The sequence below is a fragment of the Lipophrys pholis genome (assembly GCF_963383615.2).
Source record: "Lipophrys pholis genome assembly, chromosome: 1".
NCBI classification, from domain to species: Eukaryota; Metazoa; Chordata; class Actinopteri; order Blenniiformes; family Blenniidae; genus Lipophrys; species Lipophrys pholis.
The window spans coordinates 138,695-149,715 of NC_137635.1; the positions used below are offsets into that span (position 1 = coordinate 138,695).

General features: G+C 46.1%; 1 protein-coding gene across 1 annotated transcript in view; it reads right to left on the minus strand.

The window, feature by feature from the left end:
• cep131 (centrosomal protein 131) overlaps window positions 1–1,596 on the minus strand; it is a 42,612-nt gene extending 41,016 nt beyond the window's left edge. Inside the window, exons 1-2 of the mRNA XM_080475099.1 lie at window positions 1,507–1,596; window positions 129–325 (exon numbers count right to left, since the gene is read on the minus strand). Of these exons, the coding sequence (XP_080331225.1) occupies window positions 129–314 (186 nt within the window). The 5' untranslated portion in view covers window positions 315–325; window positions 1,507–1,596. The remainder of the gene's footprint in view (window positions 1–128; window positions 326–1,506) is intronic.
• Between the last annotated feature and the right edge of the window lie 9,425 nt (window positions 1,597–11,021).

Here is an 11,021-nt window from a genome sequence, read left to right on the forward strand (position 1 = left end):
AGGATTAGGAGGATATGGGGTTGGGGGGTATGGGGTTAGGATTAGGAGGATATGGGGTTAGGGGGGTATGGGGTTAGGGTTAGGGGGGTATGAGTGACGAGCGACCGGCGGAGGCGGAGGCGGCTCACCGGCGTGTTGCGCTTGGCTCGGCCGTCACAGGCCACAGATACCGACACCGAGCGGGCGAAGCACTTTCCCGGCGAAGCGCTGCTCGGCCTCTGGGACACGGCGAGTCGAGTCCCCGACAGTCCCAGTTCCAAGGTTTGTGCCGGGACTCCGGAGGGGATGGACGCCGGGCTGCGTCTCGTGTGCATCCTCTGGTAACCTGTCGTGAGAGAAAGCCATCGAAGGACACAATGAGCCACATGTGCCATTTTGCTGGAGACGGTCTAGCTGCAGTCCCTTCAGACATGGTCTGTCTCCCTGAGGGACCGACAACAAAACTACCACGGTCTTTACAGTGGCTGAGACACTTGATAATCTGCTTCCTACTATCGCTGATCAGAGATTGAGAATGTCTGGGTATGTTAATCCAGAACACAGACATATCTTGGTATGTGAATTCAGGTAACAGAGATATCTGTATATGTTAATTGAGATAACAAAGAGATATCCTTATATGTTATTCCTGCTTCATAGCTCAGGTGTAGCTGCTCTTGCTCATAGTGAACTGGGTTTGGGTCAAGTGACCCTGAACAGGATAAAGCAGTGCAGAAGATGGCTGGATGGATGATATCAACGTCACCAAGATCATCAACAACAACAACAACATCCGGACACACTGATGATTAAGTTACTGGAAACGTTGTGGGTTTGTTGAACAGGCTCCAGTTTGTACTCTGCAGAAGTGACTGGATCCAGTCTGGGTGTTGGTTCCTCTTATCTATGGGTTGTATCAGTGAGCAAGTGTCTTTTTAATCATTAAGTAAAGTTGATGCACTTTTTTTTTCCACTTACCTTCATATTTTGGTTTGTCTGTATGTTCATTAATTGCATGTTATTCTAATAATTTTATCTCACAATGATTTACTCACAAATACAACATTGTGATGTTTCCCAACGCTTCTATGATATTGACATGAATGTGTATGGATTTATCAAACTGCTTGACTTTTGTCAAAGTTATGTTGTGATTGTAGAAGTGAAGAAAAGTGTCACGGTTTGATTTAAAAAGGTGGACGTGGTCAAATAAAGGGTTAATAGTTGCTTTGTCACGATTTGATCAGGACCGTGACAAACGGTCCATATGGCGTTAATGAGCGTTAATTTGAGGGTTTGTGGACGCGTTACTATTAGTTACCACGATAAAAGATTTGCAGGAGATGAAACTCGACTGTTTGTCGCTGATTTAACAGTTAAATCCACATTTTGTGTCATTAGCAGGTAAACTGAGCTAATGGGTCTATTCCTGCTGGAACACCTCAAGTTACTGCTGAAGCCCGTTTTAGAAACCTAAAGTCTTTTCCTCCGTCGGACCGACACACGGCGGACGGCAGAGATACTCACTTCACGGGGGAACCATGGCGGGAGGAGCGTCGCGGGCTCGGGAGGCTTGAATCCCGGAGAAAGTGATCCGTGGAGTCCACAACGAGCACAGGACACCAAATGACGCGGAACGGCATCGCTGTGGCAACAACACGCTCAGTCCCCGCCCTTCTCCTCTCTGATTAGTGGAAACGAACCCCGCGCACCCGTTTTCTGGTTCCTGATTGGTTGGCTGGAGGTGTCCGTTTTTTGTGGAGCCCAGGTGGGCGTGGTGCAGTCAAGTTTGGTTGACATTGCAAAAGGAGGCGTGAGGGCACCTTTGGTTTTTGTCAAGTTTTTATCATCAGGAGGGGAAAATACCCCTTTATTTCTTATTCCTCTATTAGGTCTTTATTTATTCAACTCTTTATTCCTCTACTTCTTTATTCCTCTATTAGGTCTTTATTTATTCAACTCTTTATTCCTCTACTTCTTTATTCCTTAATCTATGTATTCCTCTACTCGTTCTTTATTTATTTAGTTCTTTATTTCTCTTGTTCTTTATTCCTCTAGTTCTTTATTCCTCTAGTTCTTTATTCCTCTAGTTCTTTATTTCTCTACTAGTTCTTTATCTAGTTCTTTATTCCTCTAGTTCTTTATTCCTCTAGTTCTTTATTTCTCTACTAGTTCTTTATCTAGTTCTTTATTCCTCTTGTTCTTTATTCCTCTAGTTCTTTATTCCTCTTGTTCTTTATTCCTCTAGTTCTTTATTTCTCTACTAGTTCTTTATTCCTCTAGTTCTTTATTCCTCTTGTTCTTTATTTCTCTAGTTCTTTATTCCTCTAGTTCTTTATTTCTCTACTAGTTCTTTATCTAGTTCTTTATTCCTCTAGTTCTTTATTCCTCTAGTTCTTTATTTAGTTCTTTATTCCTCTAGTTCTTTATCTAGTTCTTTATTCCTCTAGATCTTTATTTAGTTCTTTATTTCTCTAGTTCTTTATTTCTCTACTAGTTCTTTATTTAGTTCTTTATTCCTCTAGTTCTTTATTTAGTTCTTTATTCCTCTAGATCTTTATTTAGTTCTTTATTTCTCTAGTTCTTTATTTCTCTACTAGTTCTTTATTTAGTTCTTTATTCCTCTAGTTCTTTATTTCTCTACTAGTTCTTTATTTAGTTCTTTATTCCTCTAGTTCTTTATTTCTCTCCTAGTTCTTTATCTAGTTCTTTATTCCTCTAGTTCTTTATTCCTCTAGTTCTTTATTTCTCTACTAGTTCTTTATTCCTCTAGTTCTTTATTTCTCTACTAGTTCTTTATTTAGTTCTTTATTCCTCTAGTTCTTTATTTATCTAGTTCTTTATTTCTCTCCTAGTTCTTTATCTAGTTCTTTATTCCTCTAGTTCTTTATTTATCTAGTTCTTTATTTAGTTCTTTATTTAGTTCTTTATTCCTCTACTAGTTCTTTATTTAGTTCTTTATTTAGTTCTTTATTCCTCTAGTTCTTTATTTCTCTACTAGTTCTTTATTTAGTTCTTTATTCCTCTAGTTCTTTATTTAGTTCTTTATTCCTCTAGTTCTTTATTTCTCTAGTTCTTTATTTAGTTCTTTATTTAGTTCTTTATTCCTCTACTAGTTCTTTATTTAGTTCTTTATTCCTCTAGTTCTTTATTTATCTACTAATTCTTTATCTCGTTATTTATTCCTCTAGTTCTTTATTCCTCTAGTTCTTTATTTAGTCCTTTATTTAGTTCTTTATTCCTCTGCTAGTTCTTTATTTAGTTCTTTATTCCTCTAGTTCTTTATTTCTCTACTAGTTCTTTATTTAGTTCTTTATTCCTCTAGTTCTTTATTTCTCTACTAGTTCTTTATTTAGTTCTTTATTCCTCTAGTTCTTTATTTCTCTACTAGTTCTTTATTTAGTTCTTTATTCCTCTAGTTCTTTATTTCTCTACTAGTTCTTTATCTCGTTATTTATTCCTCTAGTTCTTTATTTAGTTCTTTATTTAGTTCTTTATTCCTCTAGTTCTTTATTCCTCTAGTTCTTTATTTAGTTCTTTATTTAGTTCTTTATTCCTCTACTAGTTCTTTATTTAGTTCTTTATTCCTCTAGTTCTTTATTTCTCTACTAGTTCTTTATTTAGTTCTTTATTCCTCTAGTTCTTTATTTCTCTACTAATTCTTTATCTTGTTATTTATTCCTCTAGTTCTTTATTTAGTTCTTTATTCCTCTACTAGTTCTTTATTTAGTTCTTTATTCCTCTAGTTCTTTATTTAGTTCTTTATTCCTCTACTAGTTCTTTATTTAGTTCTTTATTCCTCTAGTTCTTTATTTCTCTACTAATTCTTTATTTAGTTCTTTATTCCTCTACTAGTTCTTTATTTAGTTCTTTATTTAGTTCTTTATTCCTCTAGTTCTTTATTTAGTTCTTTATTCCTCTACTAGTTCTTTATTTAGTTCTTTATTTCTCTAGTTCTTTATTTAGTTCTTTATTCCTCTAGTTCTTTATTTCTCTACTAATTCTTTATCTCGTTATTTATTCCTCTGCTAGTTCTTTATTTAGTTCTTTATTTCTCTAGATCTTTATTCCTCTACTAGTTCTTTATTTAGTTCTTTATTTAGTTCTTTATTCCTCTAGTTCTTTATTCCTCTAGTTCTTTATTTCTCTAGATCTTTATTCCTCTACTAGTTCTTTATTTCTCTACTAGTTCTTTATTTAGTTCTTTATTCCTCTAGTTCTTTATTTCTCTACTAGTTCTTTATTTCTCTACTAGTTCTTTATTTAGTTCTTTATTCCTCTAGTTCTTTATTTATCTAGTTTGTGGTGTGCACCTTGAGGGAGGTTCTCCCAAGCAGAATGGAGTGGGTGTGTCGGTGACGTGCGGGGGTGTGTTGGTGATGGGGAGGTGTTAAAAGAGGAAGTGCTGTGACGCACAGGTAATGATGTTTGACAGGTGAACTGTCATGTGGCTGGAGGCAATAAAGAAAGCCGACTCGACTCCTTCGTCCGTCTCATCATTCTCAGCCTCCACATTGGTGACCCTGACATTTGAACATGTCTATTGAAACCAGCAGCGGTGCAATCGCCGGCAGCGCGGGAGCCGGAGCTCCCGCGGTGTACGCCGCTGCTGTCAAACTGCCGGAGTTTTGGCAGCACGATCCGGAGCCGTGGTTCCAGCATATCGAGGCTCAGTTCCATCTACAAGGGGTAACGGTAGACGACACGAAGTACTTCCACGTCGTTGCTGCGCTGGATTCTTCCACCACCCGCAGAGTTATGGGGCTGCTTCGGGACCCGCCGGCGCACGGAAAATACACCGCGCTCAAAATTCAACTCCTCCGGCTGTTCCAGCTGTCCGACGCCGAGCGAGCGGAGCGCCTTCTGTCTCTCAACGGCTTGGGAGACTGCAAACCCACGGAGCTGATGGAGAACATGTTGGCGCTGAGGGGATCAGGTGACGCTGAGTTCCTCTTCATCCAGCTGTTCCTGCGTCAACTACCTGCTCAGGTGCGCACCGCTCTGGCCAGCTCTCCGCTCGTGCGCACTAAAGACTATCGTGGGTTGGCGGAAGAGGCTGACAGGATCCTGCTCGCGTCGCGGTCGTACGGAGTGCAAACAGTTCTACCGGCGCAACTTGGAAACCAGCGGGAGGAGGAAGCGCAGGCTACGATCAGGGCAGTTACGGATCGACTCAAGAAAGACGTCCAGCTGTGTTTCTTCCACCGGCGTTTCGGGAGCAGAGCCCACCGCTGCACGCCACCCTGCTCCTTCTCTGTGCAGGGAAACGCCAGACCCGGCGCTCGATAGCAGCTGTGAGCGCCGGGAACACCGGGAAGCTGCTGTTTATTAAAGACACTGTATCCGGGAGGCGTTTTCTCGTGGATACCGGAGCGCAGCGGAGCATCATCCCCGCCTCCTTCACCGACGTCGCGAGCGGCGTGAAAGGGCCGCCTCTGGATGCCGCTAACGGGACTCCCATCCGCACCTTTGGCACCAGGTTCGTGACTGTGGGATTCAATGGCCGTCAGTTCGGATGGGATTTTGTCATGGCTGCTGTGTCTGTGCCCATCCTGGGAGCAGATTTCCTGTGCGATCACGGACTATTAGTGGACATGTCGAATCACCGCCTGGTGCACGCCGTCTCGTTCTCCTCTTACTCCTGCACTTTGGGGAAGGGGGAGGCGGTATCCCTCGCCAATAGCTTAGCTTCAGGGGATGTGTACCAGCAGCTTCTGGCTGAGTTTCCCGAACTGACGGTCCCTACCTTCTCAGCCTCCATTGTCAAGCATGGAGTGGAACATTATATCCCCACGACTGGGCCGCCGGTGTTTGCTCGCCCTCGCCGGCTGGATGCGGCTAAGCTGGCAATCGCTAAAGAAGAGTTTGCCATTATGGAACGGCTTGGGATTGTGCGGCGCTCTGACAGCCCCTGGGCCTCACCTTTGCACATGGTTCCGAAATCAGATGGAAGATGGAGGCCTTGTGGGGATTTCCGGCGCCTCAACAATATTACCGCACATGATCGGTACCCCGTTCCACACATCCAAGACTTTTCCGTCCATCTGACAGGAAAAGTGATTTTTTCCAAGGTGGATTTAGTAAGAGGCTACCACCAGGTACCAGTTCACCCGCAGCATGTGCCCAAGACTGCAGTGATCACGCCATTTGGACTTTTTGAGTTTTTGCGGATGCCGTTTGGACTAAAAGGTGCAGCACAAACATTCCAGCGCTTGATGGACTCCGTGTTAAGGGGACTGCCTTTCCTGTTCATATATCTGGATGACATCCTAGTGGCCAGCGCCTCACCTGCAGAGCACCTGTTACACCTGCGGCAGCTCTTTGAGAGACTTAATGAGCATGGGCTGATTGTGAACCCAGCGAAGTGTTGCTTTGGACTATCAGAAATTGAGTTTCTGGGCCACCATGTATCCTCACAGGGAGTGGTGCCCTTACCGGCTAAGGTGGAAGCGATCACTGCCTTTCCACGTCCGAGAACCATAAAGTCACTGCAGGAATTCCTGGGCATGGTGAACTTTTATAACCGCTTCATCGCACACGCAGCTCACCTAATGCGTCCCTTGTATGAAGTTCTGAGGGGCAAGAAGGCCAAGCAGGACGTGGACTGGTCCCCAGAAAGGATCCTGGCTTTCCAGAAGGCCAAGGTTGCGCTCTCCAACACTGCCATGCTCGCCCACCCATCTCCAACCGCACCGGTCGCACTCACCACCGATGCCTCGGACTACGCAGTGGGGGCAGTATGTGAACAGTGGGTGGCTGGAGCCTGGCAGCCTCTGGCATTCTTCAGCAAACAACTGCGTGACAATGAGAGGAAGTACAGCACGTTTGATAGAGAACTCTTGGCTCTTTTCCTCGCCATACGTCACTTTAGGTTTCTGTTGGAAGGCCGGCAGTTTACTGCTTTTGTGGACCATAAGCCCCTCACCTTCGCCATGTCCAAGACCTCGGAGCCCTGGTCTGGGCGGCAGCAGCGCCACCTCTCTGCCATTTCAGAGTTCACCACAGACATTCGGCATGTAGCTGGAAAAAACAATGCTGTGGCCGACTGCCTCTCCCGGGCACACGTGAACTCTGTGCACCTTGGAGTGGACTATGCTGCCATGGCCAGCGACCAGCTGACTGACTGTGACATCCAGGCCTACAGGACAGCCACCACAGGGTTACGGCTGCAGGATGTGGTCTTCCAGGACAGTGGGACCACACTCCTGTGTGACGTGTCTACGGGACAGCCCCGCCCCATGGTACCTGCTGGCTGGCGACGGCAGGTTTTTGATGCGGTTCATGCTCTATCGCATCCGGGTGTAAGAGCATCCGTGAAGCTGGTGGGGGCAAAGTTCGTCTGGCCGGGCCTCAAGAAGGATGTCAGGAGCTGGGCGGCCTCCTGTGTGGCGTGTCAGCGGTCCAAGGTACACCGTCACACCAAGGCTCCCCTGGAGCCATTCCTTATCCCTGAGAGGAGGTTCGATCATGTGCATCTGGACTTGGTGGGTCCACTTCCTCCCTCTCAAGGCTTCACTCACCTCCTCACTATGGTGGACAGGACCACTAGGTGGCCGGAGGTGATTCCTCTGGCATCGACGACGTCTGCGGAGGTGGCATATCCACCTGGGTGGCCCGGTTCGGCACGCCGTTGGACGTCACTTCGGACAGAGGCTCCCAGTTCACCTCAGAGCTGTGGACAGAGGTGGCTAAAGGCCTGGGGGTGCAGCTACACCGGACGACGGCTTTCAACCCTCAAGCCAATGGACTGTGTGAGCGTTTCCATCGCACGATGAAGGCCGCTCTCCGAGCCACCCTCACTGACAGCAACTGGGTCGACCGACTGCCGTGGGTCATGTTGGGCCTGCGATCGGCCCCGAAGGAAGATCTCCACTCGTCATCTGCAGAGCTGGTGTTTGGTCAGCCTCTGCGGGTCCCCGGAGAGTTCCTGCCAGAACCATCAGAACCCTGGTTGGTTACAGCAAGGCGGCCAGTCTTCAAGGAGCCGGCCCGCATGTTCAACCCGGTTCCAGCTCATCACTGTCTGCCCCGGTCCTATTTCCCGAAGAACCTGATGGCAGCCGAATATGTGTTCATTCGACATGACGCTCATCGTTCCCCACTTCAGCCGCCATATGACGGCCCGTTTCACGTCCTCGAGGCAGGGCCGAAGAACTTTGTGGTGGACATGGGGGGTAGGCATGTCCGGGTTTCAGTGGACCGTCTGAAACCTGCCCATGTCATGCCAGAGCAGCCAGTGGAGGTGGCGCAACCCCCGAGACGTGGGCGCCCCCCTAAGTCATCAGCTCCTGCAATGTCCCCTGCACCTGCCTTAACCCCCGGTGCCGGTACTTGCACCTACTCCATTGGAGGTGCAACGCAGCCGTTTTGGTCGGGTGCTAAGACCTCCCAAAAGGGACTAAAAAAGAGAAAAAACAAGCAAACATTTTTTTTGGTGCGTATTTTTGTTTTTTTGATAGTTTCTGATTGTTCGGGGGGGGCCTGTGTGGTGTGCACCTTGAGGGAGGTTCTCCCAAGCAGAATGGAGTGGGTGTGTCGGTGACGTGCGGGGGTGTGTTGGTGATGGGGAGGTGTTAAAAGAGGAAGTGCTGTGACGCACAGGTAATGATGTTTGACAGGTGAACTGTCATGTGGCTGGAGGCAATAAAGAAAGCCGACTCGACTCCTTCGTCCGTCTCATCATTCTCAGCCTCCACAAGTTCTTTATTCCTCTAGTTCTTTATTCCTCTCGTTCTTTATTCCTCTACTAGTTCTTTATTTAGTTCTTTATTTAGTTCTTTATTCCTCTACTTCTTTATTCCTCTGCTAGTTCTTTATTTAGTTCTTTATTTCTCTAGTTTTTTTATTCCTCTACTAGTTCTTTATTTAGTTCTTTATTTCTCTAGTTTTTTTATTCCTCTACTAGTTCTTTATTTAGTTCTTTATTTCTCTAGTTCTTTATTCCTCGAGTTCTTTATTTCTCTACTAGTTCTTTATTTAGTTTTTTATTTCTCTATTCTCTATTAATAAATGAAAAACATGGTTAGGCTCATCCAACAGAAAAACAAAGAGTTTAATCAGAAAAGCGGGGCACCACCTTTCATAAGACACCTTCAGTTATACTTTTTTTCTAATTTGTTGTAAATGTAGCTTTATCCTTCGAGCTCTGATCATTTTCCTTTATTGTATTTTTAGTGCCATAGATTTTGGTCTGTTTGAGGTTTTCATATGAGGGTTTTCAGGTCATTGGGCTTTCATCAAGACACAAAATGGTTGTGGGACGGTTTTGTAGCTCCTGGTGTCAATTTCTGGCCTTTTGGGTTCTTGTGTAGATCTCTTTGGTCACGTTGTGTGTTTTGTAGTGTTAGGGGTTAGGGTTAGGGGTTAGGGTTAGGGTTAGGGGTTAGGGGTTAGGGGTTAGGGGTTAGGGGTTAGGGTTAGGGTTAGGGGTTAGGGGTTAGGGTTAGGGGTTAGGGGTTAGGGGTTAGGGTTAATTTTAGCGTAACAAGGTCCTGGAGGGTTAGGGTTAGGGTTTAGGGTTAGGGTTAGGGTTTAGGGTTAGGGTTAGGGTTAGGGTTAGGGTTAGGAGATCCTGGAGGGTTGGGGTTAGGGGTTAGGGTTAGGGTTAGGGGTTAGGGTTAGGGGGTCCTGGGGGGTTAGGGGTTAGGATTAGGGTTAGGGTTAATTTTAGCGTAACAAGGTCCTGGAGGGTTAGGGTTAGGGTTAGGGATTAGGGGTTAGGGTTATGGTTAGGGGGTCCTGGAGCTGGGTTAGGGTTAGGGTTAGGAGGTCCTGGAGGGTTAGGTTCAGGGCTAGGAGGTTCTGGAGCTGGTGTTTCTGTGACTGGTAATGTGTCCGGTCTGTCTGGGACTATAAAGGGTTAGGGTTAGGAGGTCCTGGAGGGTTAGGGTTAGGGCTAGGGATTAGGGGTTAGGGTTAGGGTTAGGGGGTCCTGGAGCTGGGTTAGGGTTAGGGTTAGGAGGTCCTGGAGGGTTAGGGTTAGGGTTAGGGGGTCCTTGAGCTGGTGTTTCTGTGACTGGTCATGTGTCCGGTCTGTCTGGGACTATAAAGGGTTAGGGTTAGGAGGTCCTGGAGGGTTAGGGTTAGGGCTAGGGATTAGGGGTTAGGGTTAGGGTTAGGGTTAGGGGGTCCTGGAGCTGGGTTAGGGTTAGGGTTAGGAGGTCCTGGAGGGTTAGGGTCAGGGCTAGGAGGTTCTGGAGCTGGTGTTTCTGTGACTGGTAATGTGTCCGGTCTGTCTGGGACTATAAAGGGTTAGGGTTAGGAGGTTCTAGAGGGTTAGGGTTAGGGCTAGGGATTAGGGGTTAGGGTTAGGGTTAGGAGGTCCTGGAGGGTTAGGGTTAGGGCTAGGGATTAGGGGTTAGGGTTAGGGTTAGGGGGTCCTGGAGCTGGGTTAGGGTTAGGGTTAGGAGGTCCTGGAGGGTTAGGGTCAGGGCTAGGAGGTTCTGGAGCTGGTGTTTCTGTGACTGGTCATGTGTCCGGTCTGTCTGGGACTATAAAGGGTTAGGGTTAGGAGGTCCTGGAGGGTTAGGGTTAGGGCTAGGGATTAGGGGTTAGGGTTAGGGTTAGGGGGTCCTGGAGCTGGGTTAGGGTTAGGGTTAGGAGGTCCTGGAGGGTTAGGGTCAGGGTTAGGAGGTTCTGGAGCTGGTGTTTCTGTGACTGGTAATTTTTCCGGTCTGTCTGGGACTATAAAGGACTGTTTTGGGTTGTTTTGAGCGTTGTGAGCTCTTTAAGTACGAATGTGATCTTTGTTTCTTCTGTTTTGTAGTTTTGTTGATGCTTTTTATCGTCACTGATTCAATTCTTCAGTTCATTTAGTGTCTCTGTGTTTCTGTTTCCTGCCTGTCCAGGTTGTATCAAGTCTTTATGGTATTTTCTCTTGGTTGGAGTTCATCACCTTTACTGCAGGTAAGTACGTTATTTGTTAGGATAGAAGCATCTTTATTTGGTTGTTTTTTTCTGGTTTTGTCAGTTAGATTCTTTTTGTTTTGGGTTTTTCTCACATTTCAATCTAGTGTGAAAAGCTTTTTTCACTCTGAGTTTGG